Source organism: Cajanus cajan, chromosome 11, assembly GCF_000230855.2.
Source record: "Cajanus cajan strain Asha chromosome 11, NIPB_CcT2T_4, whole genome shotgun sequence".
Lineage (NCBI taxonomy): Eukaryota > Viridiplantae > Streptophyta > Magnoliopsida > Fabales > Fabaceae > Cajanus > Cajanus cajan.
The window spans coordinates 41,794,452-41,814,032 of NC_138527.1; the positions used below are offsets into that span (position 1 = coordinate 41,794,452).

A 19,581-nucleotide genomic window follows, 5' to 3' on the forward strand; every position below is an offset into this window, starting at 1 on the left:
GTTGTTGTTGTTGGGGTCTGCAGGTTTCTGCCGCTGGAATTGTTTGTATATGGCCCATGCGTCTCGCGTCAGCTTTGCTTTTCTTCACACCTTTTTTCTTAAACAAATTAAGTCCATCAAATTTTTAGCATTTTTAGACTAGTAATATAAAAGATATATACTCATTAATTAATTCATTTAAAGTATGAATTTTTTTTTTGTATAATATGAACATAAATATAACCACTAGTAATTGGGTGAGGAAGTACGAGGACCTAGGTTCATTTTTTATTGCGATCATTTTTGTAATCTTTTCTATTTTTGCAAAAAAAAAATATTAACATAAATATTTCTTAATTTTATCAAAATTATATTTAATTATATTTAGATTATTTTTTAATATTACTTTTTTTATATTAAATTTAACCCTCAAACTCATAACTATCCTAAAAATAAATCATATAAGTTTTCTTAATTTATTCACCCAAATCAACTTCTCATTGTTTTACTTAAATTAAACAAGATTTCCTCCTAGAAAAAACAATGTACTTAGTGTAGGTTTTTATTACAAATAAATCATATCTTCCAGATTGGTATTTTTCCTCTTGGATAATTAAGAGTTTACAGAACTTTTCAAAATAAAACTAGAGACTCAATATAAAGTATTATTTATACAATATTATTAAATTTGAATCCTGTTATTGTTATCGGAAATTATAACTTTTGTTGATTAAAAAAATTTGTTCTTGTACTTTTATTTATAATGTAAATAATTATCTTATTTATTATGATTGATTTATTCATAAAATATGTTCCTTATCACTATTCTTATAAACGTGTGATAAAAAAAGGGAAAAGAGAGAAAAAAAAATATAACTGTGTATAAATTTTTAGATTATATATTTTTTCAGCAAAAATATATTCAATCTCTATTAAATAAACTACTTATATATATATATAGAGGATGGTTCAAACGACACCGGTGTAACTTTTACTAAGTGTTACACTGCTCAATAACTTTATATTAAATATGAATTTTATAAATTCAACCGTTAGATTGAAAGTTCATATCAATTTATATATGTATGTCAAATTTTATTAAAATTGAACAACAACTTGAGGGTAATCAAAGTATTCATATTTTAGTATATTTTGAAATAAATATATTACGTCAATTTTGTTTTATAAGAATGAAGTATCAAATCATCTTGGATTACTATAAAATTTTGTATATATGATCTAAGAGTAAAGAACTTTCAATCTAACGGTTGAATTTATAAAATTCACATTTAATATAAAGTTATTGAACAGTGTAACACTTAGTAAAAGTTACACCGGTGTCGTTTGAACCATCTTCTATATGAGGAGGGTTGAATTTATAAAATTCACATTTAATATAAAATTATTGAGCGGTGTAACACTTAGTAAAAGTTACACCGGTGTCATTTGAACCCTCCTCATATATATATATATATATATATATATATATATATATTCAAATATAAACAAATATTTTTTAATGAGCATTTTGATTCTTAATTTTAAGTTATAATAGCTATTTAACCTATTAAATGTATTTTCCAACCGTTATCTATAAAAAAATCATTCAGAAAATCAATGCTGGATTATATTTAATATTTACTGCAACATGCATTTAATATTTTGTGAGTTTAAAGGAATGACTTTAACATACTAAAATTAATTACAATCACAGTTGTTATTTTTATAAGATGAAAGTTAGAATAGTTATTTATTACCTTATATAAAATTTTATTTATATTATTTTATATATTAATTATTTTCAGATAAATTAATCTTTTATATTTTCTGAATTTTATAGAATGTATTATTATTATTTTAAATGTATTCTAATTGGTTAAGAAAAAAAAAGTATTAATTAGAAGAGATAAATAATATAAAAAATGTACTCTAATTGGTTAGAAAACATATAAATATTAATTAGAAAATAAAAGTAGTGTAAAGATAGTTTTGGTAAAAAAAAAAACACTACCTCCATTTCTATTTATAAGAGTTAACTTAAAATAATTATTTGTTTCTTTATATAAGATCTAATTCATATTGTCTCACATGTTAATTATTTTTAAACTAAAATACCTTATTCTTTTTATTTGGTAAAATGTATTAATTAAATTTTTTTTAATGAACATGCACTCTAATTAGTTAAGAGAAATACAAGTATTAATTAGGAGAGATAAATAATATGGAACATATACTCTAATAAGTTAAAAGATGTATAAGTATTAATAAAAAAAAGTAATATAAAGATAATTTTAGAAAAATATATAAATAAGACAAATTTATTGTCACTAATTAAAGTAATTATTTTTCTTAATCTTAACAAATTAGATAATTGACTTTTATATCTACAAAAAGAGGTAATATATTAAGATAAAATTTATTATTATCAATTAAATTAACTATTTTTTTGATAAATTAGATAATTAGATCTTATATATATATATAAATGAATGTAGTATTTTAAATAATCATGGAAAAAAATGTAAAGCACATGGATTAACTATTACAAGATTTATTCAATTTAATTAATGATCCCCAATTCAAATCTTAAATATAATTTTTTTTTCACTCGTAATAATCTTACTCAAACATAATTATCTCCATTTAAATGACACATATATATGATCTATATAAAAAATTAGATGTCACTAAGCCAAAAATATCACACCAGGGGTTCAATCCCATAAAAGAACAAATATCAAACTTGAAAAATTATATTTCCTCGTGTATGAAAATTAAAAAAAAATCATAAAATCAAAGATCACGAAAATAAAATAATGTTAAGAATAAAAATAAATTAAATCAAACAACATCACATGAAGCCTGATTAATCCAAACATGCATATCATAAAAAAAAATCTCATTTTTTTAAAACTTTTTGTATAATTTTTTTTTGTCTTGTTATGAATATTTATGGTTTATTAGATTAAAAATTAATATCCTGCATCTTTATGATTACTATTAGTTCCAAGATAATCAAACTCAAATTCTTTATTAAATAGATCATTTTCATAATGTGTGAGTAGATGATATTTAAATATTATGTTAATTCATCGTACTTTTGGCACATGTATTAAAAAATACAATTAATTTGTTAGATTTATGATAATTATTATGTACAATTTTAATATAGAATTACTATTTATATTTTACTTTATATACTCCTTTTTTTAACCTTATATCAAATGTTTAAGGATGTAATAATAAAAATATTCCTTTATTCATATTCTAAAATATCAATAAAAATAGAAGAATTTTTTTTTTCTTTCTAAAACATCAAATAAAATGAGACCCGAATAATAATATCAACAGTTCTCTAGAAGTAATCACAAATATTCATCGGTCTTTTATTACTTTTAGAGGAAGTCTTTTGGTATACACAATCTTTTATCATTTTTTTTGGATCATATTTGTTGAGAATTATGTTTTTTTAAGAATGTCATAAACATTTTCTAAAAACAATGTCATAAACATACTTAGTATGTCCAAAATATTTCCAAAAATGAAAGACATAAATTTTACATTATAAATTTTTCTCCTTTTATGAAATTTTGAGACCCATTTTATTGTATTTTATTACAAAATTGTCACGTTATTTTTATCAGTTTCCCTTTTTTTTTTCTGTAAGAAAATTCAAAACATGAAACAGAATAAAAACAAAATGACAATTTTATAATTAAAAAGTCAAATTAGGAATCGAGGCTTCCCACCCCTTCCCGTGAGAAATTTGAGGTTAAGTGTAATGTGAACGAAAAAAAAATGTAATTTAGTGTCGTCTTTCATTATGCGAGATTTATATGTAAAACTATTTTTAATTAAAAACTAATACTAAAAATTTGTAAAGTGTTGTAATTAAATTTTGAAATATTGAATAAAATGAAACATTTAATGTATTAAAAAGTTTAAAAACATGATTTATCATTTAACATTTTGTATTTTAAAAATCTTAATATCTAAAATAAATTGTAATACCATTTTTTACCTTGTTATTAGTACAAGTAGGATTAGCTTATGAGTTGGAGTTGAGGTATATGAATGAGAATTTAAGTTTGATTATCATTATCATCAATTTAATCTATTATATTGATAAAAAAATATTAATTATCCATTATGTTAATAAGGTGTGACATAGTTGTTCTTTAAGTACATGATTAAATATTCATCCTTGATAAATATGTATTAAAAAAATTATTTGAAAAGATAAATTTATTAAATATATTTTAATATTTTAAGGGATTAGCCTTTGACTTTTAAGGATGAGATATTTTGATTTATAAAAAAAATCTACCAATTTTGTTAATAATTAATTTTTATTAAAAAAATCTAATTAACTATCTTTAATGAGTCTCATCTTTTATTCATACTTTTTCATTGATAATATTTAAATTTAATTTCCTTCATAAAATTTCGAGTATAGTTCCACTATTTGTAAAATAAATTTAATTTGCATACTCCATCTACTATTTGCACTTTGCAAATTATAATGCTAACATGGTAATCATCTTTTTTGTTTGTAGAGTTTATACATTCAAAAGAAAACCCACAATCATAGTGATTTGATTGGATGACTAATGGTTAAAAATTAGAGAGAATGAATATTGGTTTTTGTTTCTTGTTTTACTATAGCATTTTTGATAATTTATGTTATGTGATTGTGGATGTTAGGTAGGCGCGAAAATTAGTTGTGGTATAATATAGGGTTAATGAGTGAACCCAGAAAGAAGAAAAGGACTGAGGAGGGTATTGGGTGATCTTCCCAAAAAATCATGAAGATTTCAAAACTTGAATTAATGAAGGAGAGTGATAAAGAAAGATAAAGGCCACCAAAAAAAGTGAAAAGGAAGCCCATACAGGAAATGTGAAAGACCAAGGTCGGTGCTTCCAAATTTCGAATCCCATTACGCAATTTGTCTTTCCTAAACAGCGTTATAAAAATTAGCGATTTTTTTAACGTGTCTTCGTTAAAATAAATAAATTTATTTTAATAGTTTATATGATTATTAAAAATTACATATAATTATTAAAAATTAAATAAAATAAGTGAATATCAAACAAGAAAAACTTTTTATTAATAATATAGATTAGATTGGACCTGGTCTGATTTTTCAAAATCATTTAAAAAAAATCTAAAATGTATTTTAAAAATATTAAAAAATTTGTTTTAACTTTGTAAAAGTTACATTTCGAAATATTAATAACTTCCATATTAATTTTGGGTGTTAATATTATTTATGTTTTAATTTTGAATTTATTTTTAGAGTTTTATCATTGATTTTGAATTTAATATTTTTTTAAAATATAATTTTTTTTAAATTATCAGTAAAAATTAAGATAACAGTTTTTTTTATTATTATAAAAAAACAGTGTTCAGTTAAAAAAAATATTTAACGAGCAGACAAGATTTTTTCTTAAAAGAAAGTTTAGACAATTACTAAAAAATTTAAAAATGGTTATTTTATTAAAAAATAATTTTATTAATTAAAAAAAACAAACAAACGAACCCAATAGAGCAACCATAACGGCCCGTTCTGGTTTCAGAACGGCCTGTTCTGGTTCCAGGTGTATTCAAGAAATTTGGTATCCACCTATGTGATGTAGCAAGTTCAGGCTCAAAAGCCCAATATGGGTGATTCAGTAGCTCAGAACGGGCCGTTCTCAATTTGGAACGGGCCGTTCCCAATTTGGAACAGGCCGTTCCAAGTTATTAAATTGATCTGTAAGTTGTAGTTGAGAACGGGCCGTTCTGGATGGAGAACGGGCTGTTCTGGATGGAGAACGGGCCGTTCTGGAGGGGAGTACGGATCGTTCTGGATGGAGAACGGACCGTTCTGGATGAGTTCCAGAAAGGACCATTCTACTTTCAGAACGGGCCATTTTGATTTCAGAACGGACCGTTCTACATGTGATTTTTGCCCATGATGAAGGGGTGCAGAACGGGCCATTCCAGATTCGGAACAGGCCGTTCTGACCACTCCTGAATGTCTATAAATAAAGTTGGAGGGTGGAAGAGGAATGGAGGCTTTTAGAGAAAGGTTTTAGAAAGAAGGACTCTGGACAAGGAAGCTTGCTTTGGGTGGATTGAAGTTCCGGGTTGAGCTTCGAAAAAGGAAATTTCGCTTCTTGGCTATTCTAAGCCAATCTTCAGGTAAGGGAAGCTAGATGGTAAAGTTGTTGGTTGTATGTGAGTTGAGAACTCATTTGGGTACTTAGGTTGATTAGTATGAGTTGTATTATGTGATGAGAATATTATGTGTTGCAAATATATGATTAAATATTTATTAATGATGTTGTTGGAGATGCATATGTTGTAATTAAGTTGTGAAGTTGTTTACAAGTTGTGTGTTGATCTATGATATAGTTGAAGTTAGTTGAAATTAAGTTGATAAAGTTGCTATATGTTATGTGTGGACATGTATATGTTGTGAAGTGCATGATGACAATATTGTTAAGTTGTTAGAGGAGAGTTGTATGTTGCTAAAAAGTTGTATGTTGTGCCATGTGTTATTTAAAGTTGAAATGAGATGTTGTGTTGTTAAAATGTGTCGTTAAATAACGTTGATGAGTTGTTATGCTGATATACCACGTTGTTTAAGATGTAAGTTGATTAAGCTGTGATGATAAGTTGTTGATCATTAGGATTAGAGGAGATGTTTTCGAAGTTGCTCATCCCATTGTGCGGATTGAGATAGTTGTGGTGCTCTGAGAGCCCAATTTGTTGAAAACCCTCCTTGGGAAGTTGTCCCTTGGAGTGGACGTTGTGTTATTCTCCTCTAGGACTTAGTTGATCCCGTGTGTGGGCAAGGTCGAGACACACGTGTATAAAGTGACCACGGTATAGGGGCCATGCCGAGTTATACTGATTACAAGCGGCCAGATGTTTATTGTTGTAAAGTTGTTATGGTGTCTATTGTTGTAAAGCTGAAAAGTTGGGGACATATGGTGAAGATATATGTCCTATGTTGAGATACATAGTACTAAGGTGATAAGTTGAAAGTTGTTTTAAAGTTGAAAGTTGTTTTAAAGTTGAATCCCTTAGTACTGTGTGGGCGACATGGAAATAGTCGATCCATGTCATGGTTGAATGACCAATTTGAGTAAGGTATCTAGTTAGAGATGTAGTCTTTGACTAGGTACTGGAGGGTGCGTGGTACTTGGAGGATAGTGGGTGGGCTAACTCCACATGTGGATTGGTGAAGCTAGCCAAGGTCGTGGTAGGCTCATACCCAAACCCTTCTGTCCTGACAGTAGTACTGGACCTCTGAGTCTAAGCGGCACACCTGAGCAATCAACTATTGTTGTCTATACCTAGTTCTCTTCGGAGTTCCTAACGCTGTTCTATACCTGACCTGGTTGAGATAGATCAAACGATGGATTCGTAGGGTTTATGTCACCTAGACTGCTCAACTTCAGTTGTTGGAGATCTCCGAGTTGAAATGCATGACGACGCAAGTTGTTGATGAGTTGATTTATTGTTGATAAAAGTTGTATCTATGTTGTTATGCTGTTAATCTGTGATTGTGTATTTGTGTTGTATGTTGTAATTGTGTTGTATGTTGATCCTGTTGAGGATAATGATAGTGTTGTTATGTTGTATTGTAAGTTGTTTTAAACACGTATTTGTTGAGAGGTTTTGATACAACGTTGATATGTGGAATTAAGTTGGAATGATGTTAAGGTGTATATATATGTGTTGTTTATCTTTTGTGTCAGATGTGAAATTGATTATAGTTGTTATGTTGCAGATTAAATTATTATGAGTTGTTTATTATCTCTAGCTTATCCTTGCATGTTTCCATGTGGTTTGGACTGCGATGATCATACGTTGTATGGGAGCAGGGCAGGGATAGACTGGAGATAGCTGCTAGAGGCCACAAGAGGTGCTTGGAGATAGATTTTTTTTTGTAGGCTACCTTAAGGTAGCATATTTTGTTGTATATATTTGGTTGTCATTGGTTGCTTGATTAGCAACTTGTATTGAAAAAGAAATATTTTATTATACTCTTTATTTATATATATATATATATATATATTTCAGTAGTGTGTAATGTTATTCGTAGTGTGACGGCCATGACGGGTCGTTACAACCTATGCATCTGCATGACATTCACGTGGCATTCACCTGACCAACAGTTAACTCCGTTTAAATAATTTGGATGGAAGTCCGACATTGCAACAATTTAAATTATTAAGGACTAAATTAAAACAAACAAATATAATATGGGATCAAATTAGGATTTTAGCCTAAAAACAATAAATAAAAAAAAGATGTAAAACACTAAAATAATTTTTTTTTATTTTATAAAGATTAAAAATATATTTTAGTCAAAAAATTCATATTTTTTTTAACAAAAATTTGTACTAATATTTCTACTTATATACTGGGTAAAGAAAGTGTTTAGAAAATATTTTATTTTTTACCTAATTAATAAATAGAAGGATTAACGTAAAAAACTTAGAAGAAAAATTTATAATTATTATAACTATTATTTCTGTCAAATTTTATTTTTCTCTTATTGTAATACACACATATCTGAGAAAATAATTGATTATATGAAGTTTTATGATAAAATATTTGGAGTAAATAATGTATATACACTAGGTTGAAAAACATGTCCAGAGAAAATAGGGTGGGAATTATTTATGAGATTGTGAATGTAGAACGTGGAAGGTGGGTGATGTTATGAACAATTTATGAGGCAATGTGTTAGTACACTGATGATGATAATGGCAGTCACAAGAAGTATTGTGGCTTCCGTTTTCTATAATGATAATGGCACTTGCACAGACAGCGTGCACAGAGATGGATAGAAGAAGAAGAAGGCAAATAAAAAAGGACTTGCTTGATTGATGGTGGGTCTCTCTCTCTCTAGGTATATTTGTTTTTTTTTAAATAAGACTCTTATGTATTTAATGTTTCTTGGTGAGCAAATAAATTATGTTATACATATACAAAGCAGGAATATAATTCAGGGTTGAACACGTACAACAAAAAGCGACTTGTATTGTTATAAGGAAAGGATTATTAGCACCACAACTATGATGCCGAGCCAACCATTTATTTCATCAACGGCCACAAGAGAATTACAACTCAAAGTTATATTACTACAAATAGTTTAATATTCGTTTTTTAATTAAAAAAAAAATAAGAGTTCAATTCCTATTTTAGATATAATATTTTAATTATGAAGTCGTAATTAAAAATACTATATTATTTTTAAAATAATCCAATATGATAAAGGAATAATGAGATGATATTTCATATCATGTATATTCTCAAAATTTTCACTAATATACCAATTGATTATTTACATATATATATATAGATAGATATTATAAAAATAGACAAATAATTAAAGATATATATGATATGATTGATAATGTGATTAGAGAGAGTCGTGATGGGTTTGGTTAGGCTAGCTAGCAAGCAAAGCTAAGCTACCTTTCCGTTCTAAGTTCTAACCACTAGTGAGAGCACAAGGAACGACCCACGACCCTTTCGCTATTGAATTATGAAGATTTGTGTCCTCACTTAGAAGCAAAAAGGAAATGACCCTAATTAGTGATGAAATAATAGTTAGATTCACTCTCTCTCTCTCTTATCGTGATCATTGACTTATATGGGGACCAATAAAGAGGTGCTAGGGCAAATATTATTGATAAGGAGGGAATCAATGAAAAAGGGCATGGCGTGGCATGGGTTGGCATTCTTTGTGGCATTAATTGGCATTATACTGACTTTGGATGCAAACAAGGGAAGTTGCTATTGCCTTTCAAAGCTCAAGTACCTAACCAATATATGTTGTCATTTCCACCATACATCCCCATTTTTAGCTTCTTCCGCGTGGAGTAAAAAGGTTTTAGAAGGATAAGATAGATAGAAAGAGAATTGTCACTTTCTAAATTAATTTCTAAATAAATTTTACTTGATATAAACAATAATATTAACATCTTTGCCAGACTTTAGGCACTTGAACATTTTGATGATGAATTGATCAAACAACGTTTGCCATGGATTATATCATCTCCACTAATTTGAGCTTCAAATTAATCTCCTGAAGTAAGTTCAAAACTAAATAAATCCTATCCACTAATTTGACCAAACTTAAAAGTTGATTATTTATTTATTTTATATCAACCGACAACAAAATTTAAGTCCGATATCTTATTCATATTGCCCAAAGTTTTCACAGCCGATCCTTAGTTAAATTAACTTTGATTGATTATAGTTATATAAAATTAACCTTAGTGTGTTTTGCAAATATTTTAAATGAAATTAGAAGATTTGGCCAATATTTCAAATTCTTTTAAATTAAAATTTTCAACAATTATGTATAAATAATCAAATTTATTAGTTAATTAATAGAATAAATATAGAAAAGTGAAGTAAAAGTACGCATCAAAACTTATCTCTGTTTTGATTAACAAGGTGACGCGTCAGACACATGCAAAACACAAAGAACCAAAGACAGAGGGCCTCTCTAGCTCTCTCTAATGATTTTCATTTCACAGCTTTAACTGTTGGGTGGAATAAACTCATTTCGCAAACAAACAATAACTTATACACTGTTTGGTTGATACCGCTAACTTCGAGCACCACGTAACATAAAATTAAAAATAATATTGATGTCTTTTTTTCCTTGTTTTCTTTTCTTTTCTTTTCTTTCAAGCACTGATTTAAATCCACTTTTTTAGGTTTGTTGTCGGTGTTGGATGGATTAGGAAAGGGTTACATATCTTTCGAATTTTATTTCTTTCTTTCTTTTTGAATTGCTCTTGCTTATGTCTTATGTATATACATTATTATTAAATTTTAAAAGGATTTGATCAAGCTAAAAAATGCTTTGTTTTGTTAAGTGAAAAAAAGAATTCTTAAGTACTGTAAAAGAAATAATAACAATGGGGTGAAACAAAACTTTGGGCCCACATGATGATGGGCTTAATCCAATAAGACAGTCACAGGCACAGAGGCACGCGACCCACTGATAGCTCCTAATTAATTGGATTCAAGTTGTCTTTTCTGCCACACTTTGTTTGGGTCCCAACTTTTGCCAAACGTGTTTGTACATTTCTACGTGGATGTTGTCTTTTTCACTTACTAGACAATAGGTGACAAATGCCAATTGATGTCGAGCACGTTATGTGCCTAACTTATCACTAGCGATTACAAAACAAACTATAATTTTTCCATTTTATGTTTTAAACCAAAATCAGTCTGAGTTTTTATTTATTTATTTATTTATTTTAATTTTATTATTATTTTTTTTTTATTTTAACTATGTTTTTAGTGAGAAGTAAACTAATAGAATATTTCGGCAATGCAAGAATCACTTTTTTTAATCACAATATTTTCGTATATAAAAAATTTAGCCATTTTTAGATTGTTAGTGGTGCAAAAGGACATTCTTTTTTTTTTTTTTTGTTGACACATGATCGCCATTTCACCAACCCCAATTAGATGACGGGGTGGTTTTCTTCAGTCCTTAAAGACAATCAGTTTTAAATTTTGAAACGAAATTCCGTTTATAAAAAGGGAATAAAATTCTATATACAAATTATATTAGAAGTCTTTAATTAATATTTTATTATCGATTTCATTTTAATGTCATTCTCTTTTAAAACCTATAGGTTATACCATTCTTGCTCGCTGTTATAGTTGTCTAATCAAGATTTAAGGTTTAAAATGTAATTACAGTTACTATTGTGGTTTATTTACGATCTTGGACATTATAAAAAATTACAGATAAATATGATCAAATGCAATCACAATTATAATCGTGGTAAATAAAAAAATCATGATGTTGCAATAAAAAATTACAGTCGCAAACCGTTTTCTAAACATTGATAAAGACTTAATACTACGTAGTACATTCAAACTTATTCTTTAAATACTCGTTTTCCTAGCCTGTAGAGACCCTTATATTTTATCTAACTTCCATAATGAAAACTTTCATCTAATACATCATCATGCATGATATCGTGTGGAGGGAAAAAAAAAACGAAAACAGTTTGTGTTTCACACTACAAATATATGATCTCGTGTCGCCTGTCACAGATTCCATTTTTTTTTAATCCCCAGTTATATTTTTCAGACACCAACTAACTTCGAAACTATGAGGCGTAATCTTGAAATTCGATAAGCATTTTGGATCCAAAACCTGATTTGGAAGGAAATGGTGACTTATAAAAGCCTTGATTGAGATTCGGTGCGTGCATCGGTGTCCACCAATACAATAGGTGCCAGGTAGGGACACATTCAGTAATCTTGATATGAATAGAGTATTTATAAACACAACCAATTAAGAGTTTATAAGGTAGAAAGCGCCTAATAAATTATCTATCGTTTTTTCTTCTTAAATGTGATGCTTTAATATTCATTTTTAATGAGTGTTTAAAAAAATATGCGACTAGATTCATATTTAACGAACAGTGATTCCAGCATTGCCGGAACAGTTAATAGACGAGTAGCATATTATTTATTTGTTTTTATTTTAAATAAAAATAGAAAAGTGGTAATAAATAAAAATATATTAAAACTCAAGTAAATCAAGATATAATTCAATTGATTAATGTGTAAGTTACTGTAAACTCACTTGTCCCCCTTAGAAATTCTCAAAAAAGAGCTAGTAGTCTATTTTTACATAAAATCATATCTTGTTCTAATCTAAACTTGTCATTACTTTAAAAAAAAAAAAAAAAAAAAAAACTCACCAATACCAAGTTTTGATTCCGATACATCAAAGCAAGGAAAATAAAAGTGATTAAAAACATTCTAATTAAATATAAAATGAATTAACTCTACTACAGTAGGAGACTCCCTTGTGTATCCGTTAATCTGTATTTGTCAAGACTCTAATTTCTTGGGTTTCTTCCGGGTCTCCAAAATAATCTCCTTCATTTTTGTTAGTGCTGCCAACAATGAAACACATGAGAGAGACTTAATGAAACATCAAACATTTAATGCAAATCCAAAACATGAAGAAAAAGAACTTCAAGCGTTGAGCTTTTCCCGGTCCATGCACAGCAAAATTCATCTTATTTTAGGAATTTTCTCAAAGGACAAATGTAATATTTTGTATTCATTCCTTTTGCAGGTACCAAAAATGATTTCAGAAGATCTGCCCACAGATTAGTAATAGTAGGGAAATCAATTATTTAGCAGAAGATAAAACATTCAGTGCGAGGCAGTTGATCCACGGAAGACAGGAACTACAGTGATCGAAGAAGACAAGAAATTATCATGAGGATTACAGGCACATGAAGCTACAAGCAATGTCAATGGGAATTGATCTGATGTGTAGTTTATATCCATCCACAACAGTGGTCGAGAAAGGTGTTTGTGCATCTACACCTAAAATGGAATTTAAGATATTTACCTGATTGGTAGGTAGAAGTAAGTGCCTCAACCAAACTGGATGGAACAGAATGCTCCTGAAAAGCACTAGCCTCAGCTTTTCTCATCATCTTCTTAAATCGCCCAATCTGGAATGGGACAAGAGTTTAAGAATGATTTACGGTTCCAAAGGATAAAATACAACATAGGAAAACAAAATATTCATACTCTAGTATTGATAAATTATATTAGTGAGTCAGGGACAACAAATCCTAATGGTGATTGACTAAACTCAACTACAGAATGACTACTATTCAAGCCAAAACAGAAAGCATAAAATCATTTTTTTCAATAAAAGAAATCCATAAAGACAAGAAGATGAATACAAAGAGTTGGCTAGATAAAAGACACTCCATAAATTTATTTACAATAAACAAACAAACAACAGAAAGAAAACACCAGTAAAGCAAAGCTACCTAATCCCTCCACACGTATGTAAGAACACCCATGACCCAACAACAATACTAGCCATATCCCACTAAGTGAGGTCAGCTAAGGATCACACTACTTATTTAAACTTGGTTATATATATATATATATATATATATATATATATATATATATAACCAAAAAAAGATATTAATTCAAATCAACGTATAAAATATTTTTATGATTATCCATCAATTTAAATTAATAAAACAGTATATCAAATAATTTTTGAATTTTTAAAAATTTACAGACTTGATTTATGTATTAAAAAATTTTAATTTAACGGTTGGATCCTTATAATTTGATGTAAAATATGAGTTATTGAATGAAATAAATCTAAGGAAACTTAGTCTTAGAGTAAGTGGATCCCTCTTCATATATATATATATATATATATATAAGCCACTTACCTAATCTATATTATTTGTAATCGACTTAGTTGATGAATGAGTAAACAAAAATTAATAGAAAATGAAAAGAAATAAATCAAATCTAGTAAGTAGTCATTTTGAACTCATATTGCGGTTTCTTCCGTTAGCTCAAATGACATAAAACTGGATCTAGCACTAGCAATGACAAACGAGACAAGAGGACTTCATACCTCATCCTTTGACATCAATGTGAAGCAACGCCCAGAATGGCCAGCTCTTGCGGTCCTACCAGCCCGATGAACATAAGTCTTTATGTATTTAGGCATGTCATAATTAATGACATTTCTTACCCCTTCAACATCCATTCCACGAGTCATTGCATCAGAAGATACAAGCACTTGAAACTCCCCTTTCCGAAATTCATTCAGTGTCTTGCTGCAGAAAAGTAACAGTTTTTTGTCAAAACTCTGGCATGCATAATTTTCAATAAATTTAGGATAACAATCGCTTTTCTTTCAAAAGTACTCTTGGGAAGCCTTCTAATATTAGTTGTTTCAAACATACAACAAGCTAGTCTAAAGTCTAAACTCTAAACTCTAAACACACTACTCATCCAAAGATGAAAAGTTCTTACAGAAAAAAGTTTTGCATAAAGTCCGGTCTAATAGGAGGGCATTCAGCACACAGTTTAAAATATTTGTTTAGAGAGAGTGAATCAAAACTTACCTTCTTACACGTTGATGTTGAAGGCCAGAATACTCCTTGATATCAATTTGCAAGTCTTCAAAACAATTCAACAATTTGCAGAGACGACGTGTTGAGTCCACAGATTTTGTAAAAACTATACATTTTTCTTCTCCCAGGGATTTCAAAAGGGCAACCAAATACAATGGTTTGACCTTTCTTTCACAGATCTACCCAAAAATAAAATACAAATATATAATTACAAGGGAGCTTTTTTTTGGTCATAATCTAAAAAAATAAATAAATAAAAAATAAATAAAACTAGCCAGATATAATAGCATGCTAAATTTATGGTGAAAGAGGCTCAAAATTATCCCCATCACACCCTGTAGAAATTAAAAGAGACAAAACACTTATGCAATGTCACACCAGTTTGTATGATTCCAAATTTTCTGGGAGTCGATAACGCATTTTCCCAGCACTCAGGAATAAAGGATGATGCAAATTAAGCTGTACAAGCTTGCCTGGGTCCTGAGTTAATGTTGCAGATAAAACCATCTTTGTCAGCCTAGGGTTAGGCTTGAAGCCCCTTTCAACTCCACCACTACAGAAACAGACACAGGCACACAAAAGTATGATGAGCATTCATTTCTTGCATGTAGTCAATCGTATTATAATGGCAATATTAAGTAATTTCTAATTTAGAGTTGAACTAAAATTTTAAATTACATCATTTTAAAAAGCCAACCAATAATTTAATGTTATTGTTATCATGGATAACAGGATAGGCAACCAAAAGCATATAACTACACCTAGTTGAAGAATAACGCCCTACTTATTTAGTACATTTTTTAACTTTCTTCTATTTAACATGGTTACTAACACATATTATCACTATCAGAACTTAGATAATCAACTAGCAGCAGTTGTGCACTTAACCAACATATCAACACATAATTTTCTCCATTCCATTTTTTCATGATACGAACATGTCAAAGGAGAATCAAATGAATTTTAAACTCACCATCTTCTTACGGTTCTCAACACTCCCGATTGAAAAACATCATCATTAGATTGGGTTGATTCAAGCACAGCAGGCAGCCAGGACTGGTAGTCCTCCCTAAGCAACCGATCTGTTTCATCAACCACCTGACATGGATTACCAAGTCAATACATTAGAAAAGGGGGAAAACCACACCACAATAAAAAAAAAAAGAAAATCAACATATACTTTTCACATTTAAGTTTAATTTTCAACCATAAATATCTTTACTTATTCTATCAATTAGAATCAATTCTAAATACTACTGTTAAACCCAACAATACAATCTTACCATATACAACAATTCATATTTTTTTATATCTAGATCACAATTATCTTTCACTAGACACAATCTTGTTCAAGCTGGATAAGACTAGCTTCATATTCAGGACTCAGTTCAAGACTACTAGTTAAGCAGTTGATCCATGTGCAACAATTAATATATTAGTATAGTGTATGAGTAAATTATAATTAAATTAAATACTTTCACATTTGAAATAAGTGGGTATAATAACCAATTTCATCACTCTACTACTCACAAGATAATAAAGATGCTCAAGTGTAAAGCCTGTAGTATTCTTGTTTCCAATGTGATCTACAAGCCTTCCCGGAGTTGCCACCAATATGTCCACCTTGCATCGAAACCCATGCGAAACATATGGATCATCCTCGTATCCAGGCATTTGAACAAGACTGAAAATTTCATCCTTCAACGAAGACTGTCCGGCGGCCAAGCCAACACGGAGGCCTAGCGGCGACGCGAGAGTGTCGAAAACTTGTTTAACCTGCAAAGCTAGGTCACGGCTAGGAACAACCACGAGCGCACGGAGGCGCGTGAGGGTGCGCGTGGACAACTTGTGCACGATGGGGAGAGCGTAGGCCAAGGTTTTGCCGCTGCCGGTAGGCGAGTTTATGCAAAGGTCACGGTCCAAGTTACCGGGTCCAACGGTTTCTTGCCAAACCGCGACTTGAACGGGAAACAGCTCGGAGATTCCGATGCTTTCTAGTGCGGATTTTAAACTGGTGAGAATGCAACGTGTGAGTGAAATTGATTTGGTCAAACGAGCGCAGGGAAAGTGTGCAGCAGTAGAATAAAACGTACCTAGGGTTGAGAAAAGGAACCTTACGGAGGGAGAGTTGTTTACAGAGAGTCACGTCGACGGGGTCGCGCATCCATGGCAGAACCGCCGCACTCCGTTCTTCTTCTCCCATTTTTTTTTTTTTTAATTAACCATTCCTCTCTTTTCTCTTCAACTACACTTGTCAAATTCACCGCCCAATGCTCTGGGTCTGGGCCTGAGTCACGCCGGTTCTTAGGCCCAATTTGGTTCAACTAGACAATAAGGCCAGGATCTTAGGCCCAATTTGGTTAAACTAGATAATAAGGCCGGGTTCAAAATAATAATTGAGATACAAGACGTGAATAAGTGAAATTCCCAAATTTTTTCTCTGGAAAATATTTTTTTATTCATAAAATATTTCAAATTTTATTAAATGTATGCATTCTAATTAAACTTGTCAAAGAAGTTTTAATATTTTCTAAACTTTCAATTGTTCAGATAAGTTGAAGATTTAAAAATTATGTGTAGCTAAAAGAAAATTAATTCAAGAAAAATTAATTATATTCATCAGAGAAATTTAAAAAAATTAAATTCAAATAAAAATGATTAAAAATGAAGTTACTCTTTTCTTATAATAGAAAGATAAAAATAGAATGCGATTTTTTTGGGTTGCAAAAGGTTGGAGTGGGAGGGTGGGACACAAGAACATGTACGAGGACGACAACTACAAGAAGAGATACAGATATCATCTAAGGGTGTTTCTATCGGAAACTTCCACGGACTTCAATTGCAATTCAAGGGCAACCTCCCTATAAAATAATATCTATGCATATATATATGCATATATATATATATATATATATATATATATATATATATATATATATATAGAATTAATTAATATTTAAAGTTAAAATAACAATATAAATAAAAATATATAGAATTAATTATAGGTTCCATATAAATAAATTAAAAATTCAAATCCTTCCGAGAAGGGAATAAGTGTGCTGATCTATTAGCTAGACTGGGACAAATGTAAGGTCTAGAGGTGGAGGAACTTGTTTCCCCTCACCTGTCAGGTGTTAGCAGACATAACTGGAGGTCCGATCGTCAGATTGTAATTTTTTTTTATTTTTTTTTGTCAGTACTTTACAAAAAAAAAAAAATTAAAAAACTCAAATAAAAAATTTATTATTAGAACAAAATATTGTAAGAGTTCCTAAATCTTACATAGCACATAATGGGAAACAAACAAAGCTTATGACATGGGTGGAAGTGGGGGACCTTAGCATTGTTAGCTTTTACGAAGCAATGTGGAATTTTTCTTTGTCCTATTTCATTGTGACAACGAAATCAGATTTTCAATTGAAAGAAAGATATGCATTCCGAGAAAGAGATTAATATTGGACCCAAATTTTAGTTCTTGCCCTAAAAGGCCGAAACAAAATTATGTTTGAATATATATTCATTTTTTTCTTTTATTTTTAAATATACACGTCCCCGTTCTCTAGTATAAGTGTTACTTAACTTCTTTTTTTCCATCACAAATGAACTTTTTAACTATAATAAATGATTTTGGATGTGTCTCTGAAATCTGAGTAGTATTTTATTTTTCAACCACTTCATGAGTGTCACATGTGACTAAATTTAAACACTTTATTATTGATATTGAGGTATTAATAAACACCATAAACTTATTCTCTGAAAAAAAAAATAGTAAGATATTTAATAAACACAATAAAGATAATTGGAAATATAAAATATCGCATAAGTCACTATATAACAGATAGCAGTATAACACTTAAAATAAACTATTAAAAAAATTACATAACTTGACAATTACATTTATATACTTTTATTCATATACTTATTAAAAAAATATATTTAATTAAATATATTTTCATAAATAAATATTAATTGTGTGATAATTTATAAATATATAAGAAATAAAAATGTATATATGAATGGTATAATAGATTTAAAAAAATTATACACATGTATACATAAGTTTGGTTTTAGATTGGATCAGTTTTCAAAAATAAATTTGAAATTAGATTTTGTTTTAGAAAATTTGAAATTTGATTTATTTCAATTTTTATTTTTTATTTTCTATTAGATAATATTGTTTTTATAAATACCCTACTATATCATTTTATAATATCATGTTATTTTAATAAATATATAAATAAAAAAAACAAATATGAGCCGTGTAAATAGTGCATAGATCAACATGCTAGGAACATGTATAAATAATCCTTATTAATCTCATTCTACTATTTGTGTTCATGAAAAAAAGTATCTAATGCTTTTTCTTTCATTACATCTAATAAAAACATAGTGAGATCCACTTTTTAATTATTCATGAAAAAATCTTACTTTCTTTTTTCTTACAGGAGGATAGAGGAAAAAACCTACACGGGCAGCAACAACCTCCATCATATCATTCCAATACAAAAGATTGACATCTGAATGGTGGGACAGCTAATAACAGATCTTCGACTTTAAATGTTCTAGTCATGTAATTCGCTAATAAGTGAAGAAATCTTACTTAAAGTGACTTGTATGAAACACGTTTCCATGATATTG

General features: G+C 29.2%; 1 protein-coding gene across 1 annotated transcript; it reads right to left on the reverse strand.

Annotated features, from left to right (window-relative positions):
* Positions 1–12,557: 12,557 nt before the first annotated feature.
* RH1 (RNA helicase 1) lies at positions 12,558–17,193 on the reverse strand. Its single transcript, XM_020361675.3, has 8 exons — positions 17,037–17,193; positions 16,474–16,954; positions 15,917–16,041; positions 15,322–15,496; positions 14,935–15,122; positions 14,439–14,643; positions 13,392–13,497; positions 12,558–12,924 (listed from the first exon to the last, which is right to left on the reverse strand). The coding sequence occupies exons 1-8, from the start codon at positions 17,144–17,146 to the stop codon at positions 12,860–12,862; spliced, it is 1,455 nt and encodes a 484-aa protein (XP_020217264.1). The 5' UTR covers positions 17,147–17,193; the 3' UTR covers positions 12,558–12,859.
* Positions 17,194–19,581: the final 2,388 nt, after the last annotated feature.

What these genes read in the sequence shown, in the direction of transcription:
- RH1 (XM_020361675.3), bottom strand. Translation starts at nt 17,146, where the DNA reads ATGGGAGAAGAAGAACGGAGTGCGGCGGTTCTGCCATGGATGCGCGAC. An exon ending in TTGAGCATCTTTATTATCTT is followed by an intron (nt 16,042 to 16,473) that starts GTGAGTAGTAGA and finishes AATCCATGTCAG; the next exon opens with GTGGTTGATGAAACAGATCG. An exon ending in TACTTCTACCTACCAATCAG is followed by an intron (nt 12,925 to 13,391) that starts GTAAATATCTTA and finishes CATTGTTGGCAG; the next exon opens with CACTAACAAAAATGAAGGAG.